General features: G+C 33.6%; 3 protein-coding genes across 9 annotated transcripts in view; 2 read left to right on the top strand and 1 right to left on the bottom strand.

The window, feature by feature from the left end:
* The first annotated feature begins 184 nt into the window (after positions 1 to 184).
* Positions 185 to 10,739, top strand: LOC106108278 (Krueppel homolog 2). Of its 3 annotated transcripts, none has more exons than XM_013289393.1 (8): positions 185 to 249; positions 1,205 to 1,368; positions 2,828 to 3,012; positions 5,731 to 5,798; positions 6,314 to 6,447; positions 7,039 to 7,257; positions 8,161 to 8,230; positions 9,451 to 10,739. In XM_013289393.1, the coding sequence occupies exons 2-7, from the start codon at positions 1,208 to 1,210 to the stop codon at positions 8,195 to 8,197; spliced, it is 804 nt and encodes a 267-aa protein (XP_013144847.1). In that variant the 5' UTR covers positions 185 to 249; positions 1,205 to 1,207; the 3' UTR covers positions 8,198 to 8,230; positions 9,451 to 10,739. The 3 variants fall into 3 exon arrangements, with proteins under 3 accessions (XP_013144847.1, XP_013144846.1, XP_013144848.1); XM_013289392.1 differs by having other exon boundaries at positions 191 to 307; XM_013289394.1 differs by lacking the exon at positions 8,161 to 8,230 and having other exon boundaries at positions 191 to 307.
* A 426-nt stretch (positions 10,740 to 11,165) lies between these two features.
* Positions 11,166 to 13,639, top strand: LOC106108279 (40S ribosomal protein S3). Its single transcript, XM_013289396.1, has 4 exons — positions 11,166 to 11,274; positions 11,563 to 11,866; positions 12,266 to 12,486; positions 13,428 to 13,639. The coding sequence occupies exons 1-4, from the start codon at positions 11,242 to 11,244 to the stop codon at positions 13,602 to 13,604; spliced, it is 735 nt and encodes a 244-aa protein (XP_013144850.1). The 5' UTR covers positions 11,166 to 11,241; the 3' UTR covers positions 13,605 to 13,639.
* Positions 13,640 to 17,415: 3,776 nt separating this feature from the next.
* The window catches only part of LOC106108267 (neurobeachin), a 302,082-nt gene continuing 301,235 nt past the window's right edge, over positions 17,416 to 18,262 (bottom strand). For all 5 annotated transcript variants that reach the window (XM_013289373.1, XM_013289372.1, XM_013289370.1 and 2 more), the window contains one exon: positions 17,416 to 18,108. In XM_013289373.1, coding sequence (XP_013144827.1) covers positions 18,018 to 18,108 — 91 coding nt within the window. In that variant the 3' untranslated portion in view covers positions 17,416 to 18,017. The remainder of the gene's footprint in view (positions 18,109 to 18,262) is intronic.

Genomic DNA, 18,262 nt, shown 5'->3' on the forward strand with positions numbered 1-18,262 from the left:
ATCTTGAGAAAAGTTCAAAATATTATTGAGAGAAAATCTTCAATTCATTAACTTATTCAATTAATATTTATTGTTTTCAATGTTTTAATGATAATTTTTTTTATTTTTCAACTATAAATGAAATAAATAAAAGAACTTTTGTTTTGTCTGTAGCAATCTACAGCTTTTTAATTTTTTCCTGTCATTTGACAAATCTGGGCAAATCATGTTTCATGTTTGTTCGGGGTTTCGTGGTCAACGTTGAATTGTGTTAGTAATATTGTAAAATTATTGTTTTACATAGTTCGTATTTGTTCCATATTTCAGCGTAAGTAGCACATTATATTTAACTTCTATTTCATAACTCGATTGACTCAAAATATAAATTGGTGTACATTACTCATTTTGTAATTTTAACACAATTATCTCCCAAAAACAAGTTTTTCTTCATCATATTAAGGTAAAGTTCCAATTAGATCTCGTTATTTCAAGGTTGATATTCTTTGGATTAATAAAATATTTGTGTTAGCGCCAACTAATCGCTGTTGAAAAACTAGTAGTTACGAAAATAATCTTAGTATTTTTCATTTGCATTTAATTAGCTTTAACAGCACGTTTTACGACACATGTCCGATAAAAAGACGAAACAGTTCTGTGAAGAAAAATTGTTGGGAAACTTAGGTTATTATTCAATTTTTTTCTTTTTATCAGAAATGCTTATCAGATAAGCTTACCGAAAATCTTTATACACACCTCGTAGTACATAGCTGTAGTATTACGCTAACATTTATATTTAAGGGCAACATTTCTTCATCAATGGCACAGATACAAAATTAGAAAGTGAAAGTATGAAACTTTCTTTGCCATTTATAACTACAGATAAACTCAAAAGTGGTACATTTGAGTCATACTTTCATTGTAATAATTTTCTTATGACAAAAATCAAATAAGAAATCAATGAAAGTTACTAAAATGAAGTAAACTGCCTTCTCTTTGGAATAACCAACAGCTATATGTTTAACAATAAAGAGAATATAAATACAGATCACTTTTACATTGCAATGTGTATATAAAATTACATTTAAAATAGATTTTTCCTTTATTTTTTTTTTCTTCTAAAAATGTCTATATTAAATTGTATATTTGTTAATTTAACCAATTATTTTCTTAAATTTTCTATATTCATTGCTTGACATTTTATATCTTTGTATTTCTTCGTCAACAGACTATGGCGGATCAAAATACACCAGCGGGTGAGGGAGCTCTACCCAAAGGTCTGCCGGCGCTCAAAGCTCATGTTATAGCAAATAAAGTGGATGTCGCACTATGGGGCATCCGAATCCTCACTGTTCTATGCACAATAGGATATTTATTGCCTATATTTAACAAGTAAGTGAAGCGGTAATATTTATTTCATTTATTGTAAAGAGTTCGGTGTAAGAACATAATGTATACCTGAAGTTGAGTTTTCAGTGACTAAACATGTTTAACAAACATATAACTTGGTGTTTGGTTTTTAGAAAAGATGTAGGTTTTTAAAATCTATATTTCTTTCAGTAAAGCACTGTTACATTAGTAATTATCCCAATTTTTTATTAGTTTTTTTAGATATTCATATTACATTGTGTGAAATAATCTTTTATTTACTGAATAGGGCTTTTTAAATAATAAAGTTCCCAATATATCTACCATTTAACATTAAGGTTGAGTAGTTTCTTGTAAATGTCATATCTAAAATATCCCCTTAATTAAAATTTTATTAAAACGCTAATTGCTGACATGCCAGCCAAAACTACTTCAACACAGAAATGTGTTAATGGAATGTGTTAATTTTAAATCGTAAGGAAATTTGCTTTGGCTCAAGTAATCCAGTAAGTATTAACAGTGGTACACCCCGCTTTAACATCTTAGCATGAGTGGGCTGGCTTGCCCCCAGTAATACCACGACCATACACAAAACAGGCGCTAAGTGGAAGCAATTCCGAGTTTCGTCTGATGAGTGTGGTGCCGGAGCCCCAATTTTAGTCCCTTACCCTATGCATCCTTTTCTTAAAAGGAAAGCATGGGAAGGACAAGTGGATTTGAAGGTGGAGGAGATGCATATGAAGGGGAAATGTCCTCCTTATGTGCGTCTCCTCCTCCGTCAATGAAGGGTAAGCGACGCATCTGCAATTGCGGATGCGTCGCTTTCCATTTCGGTGGATTCATGCCGCTTGCTTGTTTGCCACCTTATATTATAAAAAAATTCATGTCTTTAACTTTGAACTTCAAGTGAAATATCATTCTTGTTCAAAGATGTGAAAGTACTGCATGAGATGGCATAAATTCGGTGCAATGCAGCGTATTCGTAGCGTGAGTGAAAGTGGTCGCGTTAATCGTAGCGTTTGTACCACTTTAATGCGTTCTGCTCTTGAGATGAAATGCATTTGCATGTAATAAATTTAATATGTGAAATGATACCGTAACATTTATTAACACTTACAATGTTAGGTTTACGCATGTAAATGCAGCTAGTGGCATTTAATGTGGTAAAGGGGTCAGATAAGGGTAAAATCTACCTCAAAAGCAATCGTTAACAAAAAGGCCTAAATCTCAATTTTTGAATTGCATGTCTACATTAGAGATGTTATCATAAGTGTATTGGGCATTTCTGATAACGAACTTGCACAATTAATTACGCGTCATAAACGCGTTGATGCCGCGTCTTACCGAGCTTAATGCTTGGTACACACTTGTCCAGTAACACTAACTAGCATAAAGTAAATACTAACTGGCTCCACTATACAATCTAGACATGGCCTGCTCTACTGGCCAAGTGTGTACCATAACAGTTTCTATTATCTTCCAGCCCAATATCAGCATTCTACAAGGCTCTCCTAGCAAACGCGGCGACCTCAGCTCTTCGTCTACATCAGAGGATCCCCCCGCGGGAGATTGCCCTCTCCCGGGAGTTCCTCGCGCGCTTCCTGTTGGAGGACAGCGCTCATTACCTCTTCTATTCCCTCATATTTATGAACGTTGTGCCCAATATGTGTATCCTTTTCTAATATTTAAGGGAAAAGATTTGTATTTTTGTATCTATTGAAATAACGTAACTTCGGGGCCGATTTTAATCATTCTTGCACGGTAAGAAAGATAATTTGTGACTAACATAGGCTTTTTTATTACTTAATTTCACACGGACGATGTCGCGAGCAATAGATAGTACATGTTAAAGTGAGATGAACCTATAGCAAGAGTGAAAATAAGTTGCATATGTTAGGGATTATTTTGAGTTTTTTTAACGTAATAGGATACTAGAGAATGATTAGATATTGGAGTATTAGGTATTATGATCTAGTATGATAAAAAAACCTTATTTAGGTATTTATTATTAGTAATTTAAAGTGAGTTAAAGTTTTCTTAATACTAAGTTTGTTTAAGAAAATATTACATTTACGTAAACATACGTGTTGATATAAAAACGTAATTAATTTGCGTCATAATGCATAGCAACAATTTATTGCATACACTCACATAGTTAATTATTGCATAATATACAATTTAAAAAAGGAATAAACCCACTTAAAATAATCTTACTAATATTATAAATGCGAAAGTTTAGATGGATGTTTGTTAGAGTTTGTAGCCTAAACGGTTGAACGGATTTCGATGAAATTTGCCATTGTAGAGCATAGTCTGGAAGAACATATAGTCTGATGACTTTTTTTAATTGCACGCGGACGGATTTGCGGTTGAAAGCTAGTAAGATATGTTTTTAACAAAATTGGAATACTAAACTTTAGTGATGTTGTTCATATCGTAAGAATTTTAGTAAATAAGTATTTACTGTATAATTTTCTACTTTATACAATGAGTAACAATTTGAAACATGAATAATTTATTTTTGTGTAGCTTCACAACGTCAAGGCTATCTCCGAAAGTTAACTAAATTAACTCATAGCATAATGTAAAAATATATGACCTTTTTAATTATGATGTTTACAAAATATTAGCTTTGCGACTATAAACGATAACTGAGGTAAGGAGTAAAAGGTTAGCATGGTATGGGCATGTTATGAGGGATGAATCGCATGTAACAAGACGGACGTTAGTTATGAGTGTGGTACACCGGTAGAGGTAGACATAGAAAGAGATGGTTTGCGTGAAAGGTGACATGATCAAGAAGGGAGTGATGACTGAGATGACGGATGATAGAGTTATTTGGAGGACAAAAACCTGCTTCGCCGACCGATGATGATGAAACGAATACTGAGGCAAGAGGATAGTCAATCAAATTCCTTTTAAACGGCCATATACTGGATCCATTTACTGAAGACCGAAGAAAGTATGGATGGATAGTGTAAAAGAGGATATGCTTAAGAAAGGAGTGGATTCAGATATGAGCTGATAGAGATGTATGGAAGAGCAGCACATACTGTGCCGACCCACCATAAGGGATAAGGGCAGGTGGATAATACTGGATCCATTTGTTAGATCAAATCTAGTCAAATTAAGTCCATTTCCTGTCTATAGAATGATCCCAAATTTAGTTATCTGTCAAACTGTTTGATGTCACTTTCTTTTAAAACAAATATGCAGGTTTTTTAAACGTATTTGTTAACACACTAAATACCGACGACTTAACCTATAAGGTTGTTTTAGTAAGTCAAATTCGTGTTGGCATTGAAAGTGTTGAATTAAAAATCTCGGCCGCATACTGAAACGAATCTTAACACATCGCTTCTTAATAGTCGTCAAATTTGAATTTAAGTGTAGCCTGATTATATAAGAATGTGGCACTTATTTAAATGTCGTTTAAGTATTCGGCCGCTAGCAATAAAACAATAGGCTAGACGAGGTTATCAAGTAATTAACATTGACAACTCATTAAGGTATTAAGATGACGTCATAATGGCCTCACTTGTAACTTAAAACCGGCTTAAATGTTAATTGTAAGATAAACATAAGTCGTTTCCCGTTGTCCGTCTGTCTCTTTGTATACTTAGATCTTTAAAACTACCCAACGGACAGAGCGGTTTAAAAGGAATATTTCTATGTAATAACACACAAAAAAAAACATATCGACGAATTGAGTACCTCCTTCTTTTGGGAAGTCGGTCAAAAATACTTGTTTAATATATAGTAGAACCTCGATAACTTAAAAACCTCTATAACTACAAAAAATAATATGTTCCCTTCCCATTAGAGCCCAAAACCTCTACAACATAGACCCTCGATAACTTAAAACCTCTATAATTATAAAATATATTGTGTTTCCCTTGGACTTTAACTTATCGAGGTTCTACTGTAATTTTAGAAGTGTCTTCTGTTTTGTAAATAAACACATTTCAGCATTAGACCCGAACGAAGTCGGGGCGCGTAGTAGTAGTAGTAATTAAATTACGATGTTTTGTTTTACTTCAAATTCGTTATTCGAAATAGGTAATCTTTTTAGGTATGTAAGTTTGTATGTTTGTGCAAATCAACCCAAAATCATCGATTTTGAAAAATGAATCGAAATCGCTTCAGTAAGTTGCTGTATTTGTAATAATGTTCATTGGACCCGAACGAAGTCGGGGCGGGTCGCTAGTAACTAAATTACGATGTTTTGTTTCAAATTCGTTATTCCTAATCCGTAATATTTTTAAGTTTGTATGTGCATATCTACCCTAATTTAATCGATTTTGAAAGATAAATAATCGCTTTAGAGAGTTGCAGGTTTTTAATAATATTTTTTTAATTGGCATTTATTCCTTGACTCCTGTACAGTAATATTAACTCCGATCTTCTTGTTCGCGCTACTTCATGCTGCATCATACTCCCTCACCATACTTGATGTAAGTATAAGTGTTAAAATATTGTTTTAAAAATGACTCTAATTCTCATAGGTATAAGGTTTAATTTAGATTACGTTTACGAAATTTTAAAAGGTCATTCAAGGGTCAAGTCGTGTGGATTTAAGTCAATGTTTATAGCGGCTCGAGGTTAACTGCATGTTTTTTCTAAAGGTCCACTAAAAATTTATACCAATATTTTTGTATGTATTGAAACAACTGCTGCGATTTCGCGAGCTTCTGTAAAGATTGAATAGTACTGTACATTATGTTTCTAATTTCTGTAAAGATGGCAGGTTTTAGTTTTTTTGTTATAGTAATACATAATACAAATATTATAAAGTGGAAAACTTTGATTGTAATGAACTACTGGGCCGATTTTTTAAATTCTTTCACCGTTAGAAAGGTATTTTTTCTGTGAATAACATGGGCTATATTTTTTAATGTTTTTTTTTTTAATTTACGCGTATGGAGTCGCGGGCGGAAGGTAGTAATTTATAAAGATTTTCTACTTGTAGACTCTAGGTCAGAACTCAATGTGGGTTGCTCGTCTGCTCATCTCGCTGGTGGAGTTCCAGTCGCGGAACATTTTGCGCGCGGCCGCCCTCGCGGAGATCGTGCTCTTCCCACTGGTCGTGTTTATGGCACTCTTGTAAGTATATTTACAGATTTTAAGAGGTTATTGTCTGATACGTCGACTTTATAACTAGCTTTCGCTCGAAACTTTGTCTGGTGGTATTAAAAAAGTAAGTAGCCTATGTATTCTATACTATCCTCTACATTTATACCAAATTTTATCGAAATCTGTGCAGCCGTTTAGGCTACAAACTCTAACAAACTTCTATCTAAACTTTTACATTTGTAATATTAGTATGAATATAAGGAGAAGACCAAGAGTAACATATATGCAAGGAAAAAAGCAGGAAGAGGTTGGACTGGAATGTCCACCAACAAGAAGTCCATAACTAATAGAAATAGGTTTATAAGTCAAATTGCATTGTCGTTAGATTGTCACCTAAGGAAAGGCTTATGTATAAATATCTTACATTAAATCTGATAAAAGTTATTAAATAATGAAAGTATGTATTTGATATTACTTGATATAGTACTATTCATACATCTTGGAGGCTCGAAATGTCGTGCGAGTCGTTGCGCAGTATACAATATTTTAAACACTTGTGCTTTTATTATTACTCGTGGTACTATTCGAAAGTCAATGTATTGTTGTTATCGTATGGTACAGTAGTTACTGTGGTCTGATGACCCCGTTCGTGTACTACTACTTCCTGACGTGGCGCTACACGTCGCGCCGCAACCCCTACACCCGCAACACGTTCCGCGAGCTGCGCGTGGCGGCCGAGCGCGCCGCCGGCTCGCCCTCCGCGCCCGCGCCGCTCGCGCGCACGCTGCGCTCCGCCGTCTCCCTCGTCTGCAGGATGGCGCCGCCCGGCGAACATCTGCAGTGAGTCTCCGCACACTGCACACACTGCATACACTGCGCGCTGCACATTGCACATACTGCATACACTGCGCACTGCACACACTGCGCACTGCGCACTGCACACACTGCGCACTGCGCACTGCACACACTGCGCACTGCACACACTGCGCACTGCACACACTGCGCACTGCACACACTGCACACTGCGCACTGCACACTGCACACACTGCGCACACTGAACACTGCGCACACTGAACACTGCGCACACTGAACACTGCACACACTGTACACTGCACACACTGCATACTGCACACACTGCGCACTGCACACTGCATACACTGCGCAATGCACACACTGCGCAATGCACACACTGCGCAATGCACACACTGCGCACTGCATACACTGCACAATGCACACTGCGCATACTGCATACACTGCGCAATGCACACACTGCGTTCATTGAACACACTGCGCACACCGCACTCTACGCACTGTATATATCTGTCTATATACTTTTAAAATGTCTATATACAGCAAACACTGATATCAAAACCTCACTGTAATAAACAACTTTCGTTGGATAAATGCTGTGAACCTCAATTCCTCCTTAACATCGGCTCTTGATATAGTGATAGAATGGACATCGCCAGAGTAAGGGCGTAGACTACATAAATATAAAATAGGTACATCATAGGTGATGTAAAACTACTAAGAATTGACTTATTCTATATCTAGTCATCTGATATCATTCAGGTAAAAATAAAGCTATGACAATAGTTTTTAAAAATTAAAAGTGGCGGGAAACCAGTCCCTGATCAAATCAAGTCAATATTAACTGTATTTAGTCTATCATAGACAATTTATTTGTGATATTAATCGAAATCAAATATCGATTAAATTTAAATTTCGCGCTTCTTTCCAAAGCCACCGAGCGCGCACTGCGACGGCTACCTCCACCTAGCTGTCTCGCTCGCACGCGCTTGCTCGCTCATCGGTTTGTCTCTCTCTAACATAGATGCGTTAGTTTGTTCATAGAAATACAGTATAAAATTATATACAACTATAATGTAATTGATATTCATTTCAAAAACAAAGAAATAGTGTAGTTTTTACTTAGATAGTAATTTTATTACGTTTAATAGAATAGGAACTATTTTCTGTATTTATGAATTTAATTAAAATTTTCGTAATTATTGAACCTTAGTTCTTATGCTTAACTATAGTTATATATGTTATAACATAAAAAGTATTGTATAAGGGAAAAAAAATTGAATACATAGTAACCTTACAGTTAAAACCTCTTAGGGTCCCTATTTCATCCTTTAAACCCTATACATAACCTAGTTCTTACATAACTATGTAATTTAATCATCCATTTGGTCTATTGTAAAAAAATCACAGCGGCCAACATTATCTAAATAAAAGAATTTTACTGAAAAAAAACAAATTATGTAACAGTTTATGATAAATTAAAAAACATTTGCCCATTCGGTGTAAATATTTATTGTTATTATATATGTTTTATTTGTATTGTTAGGAAATAGTAGGAACCGAAAGGAAATTGGGGGGTAGTTTTATAAAACACTTGCAAGGAGTCTCACAGGGCTCGGTCCGACAGTCCGTCATTCGCTCAGAAGCTAGTCTTAGGCTTAATCGGACATCTGCAAGTGCGCACCGTACTAGTACAATTGGGAAAACGTACTAGTACACACGTTTAGTACCTTTAGTACTTCAGATTTATGAAAACACAATACATGATTGAATATAACGAGGGTTATATATTACTTCACATCAAATTTTAAGCAGGGTCAAACTTATGTTATTAGCGAAAATAAATTTAATTATGAATAATTTTATTCACTTTTGATTCTCATCATCGAAAGTGGATGCTTCAATCTGGCAAATATGCAATCAAACCAAACAACGAAGAAGCGAACACCGATATCGTGTAGTGTACTAAAAGTACTAAATGTCCGATTAACAGAAGCCGTTCGGTAACGTTCCTTTAGTACATCGTACGTGTACTACCCAAGACTATCAGAAGCTCAATAGCTGAGTACATTTCTAGTCGTCACGGAACGTTCGATATCTTTACATATGTAGTTGACTTTGTGTTAGTTTTAAAGTAATTAGCAAGTATTGTTGATTTCGTCGATCGTCTATATTTTTTTAAATCATTTGTATCGAAATAACTAAAAGTATTTTTTTTTTCAGATAACGCCCGTCATCTTAACATCAAAGAATGCCATTGAAGTGACATTCTGTTATTAAGACTTTTCTAAAGGTTTTCAAGACCAAGATTCCATTCTGTCCACAACATGCATTTCTAACTTCACTGACCAACATCCAATTTATAACTACAAAATAAATCTTAACTTTATTATTCTTTAAAATTCTCAATTTTATCAAAAATATGTCTTATTTTAAGTAATTGCGACGGTATTGTTAATAGGTTAATTGCTTTTGTCACTTGTTAATTGAAACATGTAATTTTATAGCTAAAAAGAAGTTGCAATGTTTCCTAACATTATATGTCCATACATTTTATATGAAGCCTGAATTGGTTTGTTCAACTTGATTCGGAATTATGTACAGTCAAGGATTTTTATTTCTTACCCATTTCTGTGTGTATTGTTAATAATAAATTAGTTCGAAAACTTGTCATATCAACATAACGTTCTTATAGCTCTTAAGGGGATGGTTTGTTGAACGATAATGTATTCTAAGTAGGAAAATAAATTATTTCTTTGGCTTTATTATTGTGTCATTTTGAATATCAGAACAATGTAGGTAAAATAAAGCTAAAAAAATATTTATACGGCTGTTACGTCAACTCCTTTTGGTGACAGCACTTACCAGTTTGACCCTGCGAGGGTACTTCAGTGCGAGGCTCGACGCGACACAACCGCATTAACCCTCGCCCTGAACACCCCTACAAGGTCTAAAACTGGTCGGTGCCGTCACTGAAAAAAGTAGACGTGAGTAACAGCATAATATTTAGTTATTAAATGTCTCACGAATAATTTAAATTAAAACTACTTTAAAATTGGAACCAAGTGGAACAAACCTTTTAACAGCTGTCATTGTCGCGGTTTCTGTGGGACTAAATAAAGGTATTGATAATATATAAGTTTAATTTAATTTAAGTACGAGAATTGAACAATGAAATTTTTTTTAGTTGCTAATTATCGTTTAATTTAGTCAAGTTATAATCATGAATTTGTTAATATTGACATGAAGTTTGTTGGATAAAGTACATTTAAGTTATGCGGCAGTGTTGCCACTTATTGTATTATTTCTTATATTCAATAATAAATAAGATAAAACAAAATCTTATATAAAATTTTACCGCAAGTATGAGAGCTCATCAATATGCATTTAATTTTCGTATTAAAATAATATGGAGTATTGGGTACACATTTTGTATTTTATAACATACGGCACCTGGTTTGGGATGAATGTAGTCATGAAGTTTTTAAATAAAATATTGACAATAAAATGTATTTATTTCTTAATTCCTTCCTTTCCTTCTCTTATTTCCTGCCCTATTTTAAGAAAAACAATAATTTAAGTATCAATGCTTTAATGATACCATGATAATTGTGTTGGTTTTTGGTGAAAGTTTAGATCAATCCTTAAACACAATTATAGCAAAATAAATATAAACCTTTTATTGATTGAATATTTTGAGGGGTAAAATATTCGTATGACTAGAACAGATCATTTGTAACGAATGATGACAAGTTTTTTCTGTTTGTTAAAATATTGTAACATTAAAGTTAACAAATTTATGATTTTCAGATTACTAGAAAGTGTTGGATTAAAAACACGAATTGTAACAAGTTGTTTTATTTCTATTAAAAACATATTTGGCGTTGACTGCATCAACGACTGCTTACTATTTTAAAATTACATACATAAAACGGAACGCTATTTTTTTGACATTGACGTTTGTGGATCTGTGTCCTTCTGTCTTTTTGAGTTTTCTCAGCCCCCGTTGCAATCATGGCGGTGAACAACATTTCTAAAAAGCGCAAAGTATGTTATTTTTTGGAAGAGTAGTATTCTAAATAAATTTGCCAAGTTGTAGTATGGAGTTATTTACGTCCAGTATTGAAAAGTTCCATTAAAAAGTGTTAGTGTAAACCGTGATGTTAACGGATGTCAAAAAGTTGTGATTGTATTTTCAATCTTAAAGTTGTCTTAAAACGTTATTTCCTAGTTATAAGATGTCAGAGATTAGTCCAAAAATGTGCCAGTGATTAATAAACTAGGTTATGCATTTATCTGAAACGTAACAAAAACATAACCTCCGTGTGTTTTCAGTTCGTCGGCGACGGTGTATTTAAGGCTGAACTTAACGAGTTCTTGACGAGAGAATTGGCTGAGGATGGGTACTCCGGCGTGGAGGTGCGGGTCACCCCGATACGGTCAGAAATTATCATTATGGCGACGAGAACACAAAGCGTGCTTGGTGAGAAGGGTCGCAGAATTCGCGAGTTGACCTCAGTTGTACAGAAAAGGTTCAACATTCCTGAACAGTCTGTGGAGCTATACGCAGAGAAGGTCGCCACCCGCGGTCTGTGCGCCATTGCTCAGGCTGAATCTTTGAGATACAAACTCATTGGAGGTTAGTAAATACAACTTGATACACTAAAGACAATTACAAATCTGTGCCTAAAAACGACCGTAGACTAATTTTATTTGTTTCTGTAAACATAAGAATGTACAATTTGTTTTATACAATACATTTACTGAAGTTTTGTGTAATTATTGTTGTTAAAGTTAAAAGTTACAAAATAATGCTATGTGAAAATTGTCTTTATTTTGTTGATTTACTAAGTTGTGAATGTAGTAAATAGTGAAAAAACAAAACTGAATAAAATCTTAAATTTATCAAGAATGAGCAATTTAAAAACATCAATATGTTTCTGTTTTGTCATTTTCAAAGTTATTTTAACAAATATTTAATGTTTTAAAAACTTATTTCTTCATTAACCATATTAATATACTCTTATATTCATTTCAGGATTAGCTGTGCGTCGTGCATGCTATGGTGTCCTGCGGTTCATCATGGAGTCTGGAGCGCGAGGCTGTGAAGTGGTTGTCTCTGGCAAGCTGCGAGGTCAGCGTGCCAAGTCAATGAAGTTTGTTGATGGCCTCATGATCCACTCTGGTGACCCATGCAATGACTATGTCAACACGGCTACCCGACATGTGTTGTTACGACAAGGTGTACTTGGAATTAAGGTATGTTTTTAAATCTATTTAGACAGATAGATAAGGCTTTTATTCTCTGATTTTTTTTTAACAATCTATAAGCTTATAATTAAATTAGAGTGTTTGTAATAGTTGTTTCCATGCAACTTTATCCATGTAAAGCTATAAAAACTTTTTATTGTTTACATTTGTAAAATTTTCAACTGCAAATGTTAAAATTCACATGCACTAATGACAATGAAGGTCTTTAGTGTTGCTTAACAATTGTTACTATGGCAATCTTCATTTTATCCTTATAGTTGGTATGGTAGTTTTTGTCTCTTTCTCACATATATATTTTCCAATTTAACCTGTAAGTTAATAGTGTGAAAATACATAGCCTAAAGTGTGTCTTAGAGTTGACTTTTTATTAAAAATGTAATTATTAAAAAATATACTGTGATTGCTGACATCCTATATAACTAAGAAGTGTGTTTACACTTAATTTTAATGTAGATTATTTTTAGATAGTATTTATGTCTTGTAGCCACACAATCAGGGATTGCAAGCCTCCTGCAGCTTGTGGTCTAACTTGTTGTGGAAAAGTAACTTGTTCTGTTTATTGGAGGGTTCATTCTGTATGAGCTCTTGTCGGTGCAGACCAAACAATTTTTATAATTAAAGTCATAATACTGAAAAATTAAACTTCTAAAAGAGCCACTATTGTGTTGCATATGCTTGTCTGGTAACTTACAGACTTTAGTATTTTGTAACAGAATAGTTATACTGTAATTTTTAAAAACATTTGTTAAATTTGATCATTATTAACACAGCACAAAAGTATAAGTGGATAAGACTTTTTTTTTACTAAATAATCAGAAATCATTGGAGGTCATTTTTTTAACGAGATTGTCATAAAATCACATTTGGTGTAGAAGTAACAATTTGTATGACAATGTTCCATTATTTGAACATATTGAACTTGTTCTCAGGTGAAGATCATGTTGCCGTGGGACCAGCAGGGCAAGAACGGCCCCAAGAAGCCCCAGCCGGACCACATCCTGGTGACAGAGCCAAAGGACGAGCCCATCCCCACGGAGCCTACCAGCGACGTGCGCTCCCTCGCGCCCACCGCGCTGCCGCCGCCGCCCGTCGCAGCCGTCGCCTAGCTCATAAGCTATACTTAATAAAAAAAACTAAATAACATTTTGTTTCATTTTGATTCCTTGAACAAGTTTTCCAGGTTGTAAATTAAGAGCGCGTCCAACCTTTGACTAAACTATCGCACAACTGGTTAGTTTCGCTTTGATTGCTGAGCTTATTGTGCAACTAAACAGTTGAATAGGATGTGATAAAATTGCACAGCGGTTCTGCGATAATTTAGTCAAAGATGTCCGCCTGCTCTACGAGTATTAGACGTTTCCTCTTGAGTTTTGTAGTGTCAATAATAGCATTTTCCCTTTCGAGGCATATCTATACGAACATTAAAACGAAAGATTTGTATATATAGAAATAACTCAAAATCTACTGGGCTGATCTCAAAAATTCTTTCACTGTTAGGAAGCTACGTTTTCGTTAAGTGACAGAGGAACACAAATTTTACGTAGATGAAATCTCGAGCAACAGCTAGTACTGAATATAGCTGTTAATCGCGACTTCGTCCACGTGATATTAAAAATAATATATGGCCTATGTTAGTGATTATTTATTCGAAAGATTTTTTTCAAATAAGCTCAGTAGTTTTAAAGTTATTTAAATACATACTAAAGTCAAAAAATACAAATCTCTTTAATGTTAGTATAGATGGGAAAAACGGAATGTTTCGGCCGGCTGACCCAACAGCATACTTCATAAACAAATAATATTGCTTTTTTTATATTATAAGGTGGCAAACAAGTAAGCACCAACCTAAAACTAAAACCGCCGAAATGGCGAAGCGACCGCTACCTATAAACATCCGCAATTGCAGATGCGTTGCCTACCCGTAATCGACGGTGGGGGAGACGCACATAAAGAGGATATTTCCTCTTCCTATGTCTCCTCCACCGTCAAATCCACTTTCCCTTTCCCTCCGTCCCTCTTAAGAAAAGGGTGGAAAGGAAATTGGACCTCCGGCAGTGGTGCCGGAGTGTGTGCTCATCCGACGAAATGCGGATACATAACCAGAATATGTTCAATACATAAGCAGGATAAATGATACAATTTTATTTAATCAATGCAATTTATTTAATACTTAAGACCTTTTCGTAACATACAAACGCACCATACACTTAGCAAAAATTAAACTATAAAGATTACTAACGCTCAAGTGAGAATACATTCAAAACGGATCGTGTCCAAATAAAATATCACAATTTAATGTCATAAGAAAACCACACTTTAAATCTTTAAAAAGCATGTGCATTAGAAATAGAAGTTATATTAAATAATGTGACATTATTTTTATCTAGTTTAATAAACTCAGCATCGGGCAATGAAATGCTCGAAATTATAGAAATTCAAACTTAATATAAAACTAAAGTATAGCGAAGTACTTGATGCCTAAATAGCCTATGTTAATCTGAAAATATAAAGTTCTTAAAAACCCAAAGGCGACTTTCATGCAAATTATCAAAAAAATGTAAATTATTTTCTTTGCGAATATACTTGTCAACGTCAAAATACGTTCGGGAATATTTCACACTGACACTGATCAACGGTAAACTACTGTGCCATAGACATTTCGTTTATTTTTCAACTTTAGGCTTTGTTCACACAATCTCCGAAATGTTCGTCTTTTTTCATTACATAATTAAAAACAAATCATTCTAACTGATGTATCATTTTTAACATTTTCTATTTAGTAATTAGTCCAACTATTAAACTTTCATATAAAATAATACATTAATAAATTTAACAAATCAAATCTCACTATGTAACACTAATACGTAATTCAAATAATTTATAAATAAATATTCTAATAAAGTAACTTTTAATACGAAAAATCATAGCTAAGTTGAATATTACAGTTACATAAAATTCAACGAATAAAACTTCATTTACGCAAAATGTCACACTAAACTATGTCTACGTCCTCTACATGTCTACATATTCTAACCTAGTTTTATTCACTATAATATACGATCAACAACATTATCATAATATTGAATTACTATTATCTAAATAAGACATTAGTTGGCGGAGGCAGTATTATCGTACTGTGTAAGGAAAGCCTAGCTCTAATCTAAAGAAAGGGTGAAAAAGCACTCGCTAAAATTATTGCGCATGCTGAGTGTATGTGCTGTTTGCAACATTTTCTAATTATAGCAGTGTTGCCACATAATTATTATGAATTTTAAAATCAGTAAGCTTAAAAAACATTTTAAAGTATTTCTGTACTTTCTATTAAATGCAAAAGCCGATCGGCGATGTTTTAAGTTGTAAGATGGTTACAAATCGATTCTAAATACGATTCCCTAGATCTTAGTGTTAAAGAATTCAATGTTGGGTATGAAATGAGTTCAGCTTACGCCTAAATGGACAGGACAGCGAATACAATATACAGGTGTTGCCTTATTCTAATTGAATAAAAACGTTAATTTAATTCTATATTTTAATTTCGTATCTTAAAATTATCTTACCTTTAATGGACAGAATTGCGTGTAGCGTGTTTTTAGCGTGCTGCGTGTTTCTGTGCTTTAATTTTTTTGAATGGTTTTATTTAATATGAGAAAAAGATTTGCGTTTTTTTACTCCAAAAAAATAATTTAACAAGCCTAGTCAGTAATTTACGTAAATAATTTTAAGGGATTGCGTTCTAAAAGACATGTTGAAGGTAAATAATTGTTAGGGGGAAAGATTAATTTCTAAGAAGTTAGTACTAGCTATTAATTTAGCAATTAGGATCTAAGACACTACAGTGGGACGTGAGAGAATAAGGGTATCAAGATTTATTTGTACAATTTACTAGAAGATATTCGAAATTAAATTTACCGAGAAGAGTTTTCTAGAAGTTTTTTTAAGATTACTAACCTAATCTAAGGGAAAGCTTTAGAAGGTAAGGGGTTGGTAAGTGTACTATTTTATTGATAGCATGGTAATACAACTGTTCTCTACATTATCTGTAAGTTACAATATTTTTGGCACAGAGAGTAGGATGAGATAGTTATTTTTTTCTTTTTTTATGTCTAAGAGTGCATATTTAAAGCCTAAATCACAGAACGGAAGGAGCGGTGCAGGTGTATTGATGCAAAAATATAGCTTTCGATCGAATTTACAATAAATTACAATGGTCGCGTAAAAAACTATTATTGGTTATGGTCTGTCAGCCGTAACACAACTTTAATGTGTCTTAAATAGCTTTTACTTAATTATCTAGTTGTCTAAGTGTATTGACATAGTATATCAGCGAAAATGACTACTTGGCACTTTCGCATTTTTCTATTTTAATTTCTTATTATAATCGTTAGATTAATTTTAACACTAAAATAATTGAGTACCAATTATATCGTCACTTCATGAACTTAATGATTATTTCCTCTAAAAGTTAGCCGCACGGTAAATATCAATTAATTAAAATTAAAAAAAAGTAATAAAATAAAAAAAAACAAAGATGTTAATACAACCATTTAATAAAAATCAAAAAATATAATTACAACAAACTGATTTTACACAAATTAAATACCTAACCTACCCATCACCAATGGAATGTAAAATAAAATTCATGAAATAAAATAATAATTTACGAAAAGAAATCTAAAAATATAACACATTTAATGAAATCATTGTCGTCGAGTAAAATATTTCAAAATATTGCACGACATTACAATTTCGTTAAGTACAGAAATGGACGTTTCAAGACGTTTCTGACACGAGATCAAAATAACCTATACATCCTTTTGCAGTCAACATTTTACCTATGGCACTAAAATTAAATAAAAACACAAATTGATAATAACATCCAATTAATAATACTATCAATATGAAATAAATGGAATGTTCGGAATGTCAAATAAAATACTGCTTAGAATTAAAACATAAGTACTTGTCCGCCTCTGAAATTAATTTATACAAATTCATTAATTGAACCATCATGCGATGCTTCCTCCCATATCAATTAACTCTACTAAAATTGGCTAGTGTTGCTAGGTTTAAAAAGTATTAGTAACAATAGTAAAGAAAGAATTAAATCGCCTACAAGGTTATATGAGGTTAATAAAAAAAGCGATGTTTTTTGGTAGGTTAATTTTTTTCTAAAAAATCATTAAAATAATGTCATAAGTCAAACGTTGCAACACTAGCCAATATAGCAAGGAGTAGCAGCAAACTAATAATTTCTAACGCTTATCAAAGCAATTTAGGTGCCTAACGCCGATCTAGCTTCTAAAGACGCTAAAAGTTTAAAAACATCAAAAGTATTTCCAAACGAAATTAAACTTAGGTATTGATATTTCTAAACTTATAACGCGTTCCACACCACGGTAACACTGACAATAACTGACATCTGTCAAATTCAATTGACATTTCATGACACAAAACGGCAATTTTAGAATGTTCGAGAGACACTGAGCCAGTTAGCAGTGAAAGTGCGCGTAAGACGAGGATCAGTAGCGCTGCTGGTACTCGTGGTGCCATCTGTTGAAGTCTATGTGGAACACAACTAGTGAACCGTTTTCGAGACCCGCCAAGAGGAATCTGGAAATGTCAAATTCAAATATTACATACATATTTCCCACTAATATTTATAAACTTGTATAAAGACAGAATGAATAAAACACAGTTGGGATGTTTAGCATTTTCCTCAGAATTTCTGCTTGGGTTATTTGTTAACAACACCATAGCAAAAAAT

This window comes from Papilio polytes, unplaced genomic scaffold (genome assembly GCF_000836215.1).
Source record: "Papilio polytes unplaced genomic scaffold, Ppol_1.0 DF821733.1, whole genome shotgun sequence".
In the NCBI taxonomy this organism is placed as follows: domain Eukaryota; kingdom Metazoa; phylum Arthropoda; class Insecta; order Lepidoptera; family Papilionidae; genus Papilio; species Papilio polytes.

Excerpts from the sequence above, each read along its gene's own strand:
- LOC106108279 (XM_013289396.1), top strand. The coding sequence starts at position 11,242 with ATGGCGGTGAACAACATTTCTAAAAAGCGCAAA. Across the intron at positions 11,867-12,265 it reads GAGATACAAACTCATTGGAG|GATTAGCTGTGCGTCGTGCA; the intron begins GTTAGTAAATAC and ends TATTCATTTCAG. Across the intron at positions 12,487-13,427 it reads AAGGTGTACTTGGAATTAAG|GTGAAGATCATGTTGCCGTG; the intron begins GTATGTTTTTAA and ends ACTTGTTCTCAG.
- LOC106108278 (XM_013289393.1), top strand. The coding sequence starts at position 1,208 with ATGGCGGATCAAAATACACCAGCGGGTGAGGGAGCTCTACCCAAAGGT. Across the intron at positions 5,799-6,313 it reads ACTCCCTCACCATACTTGAT|ACTCTAGGTCAGAACTCAAT; the intron begins GTAAGTATAAGT and ends TTCTACTTGTAG. Across the intron at positions 6,448-7,038 it reads GTCGTGTTTATGGCACTCTT|TAGTTACTGTGGTCTGATGA; the intron begins GTAAGTATATTT and ends CGTATGGTACAG.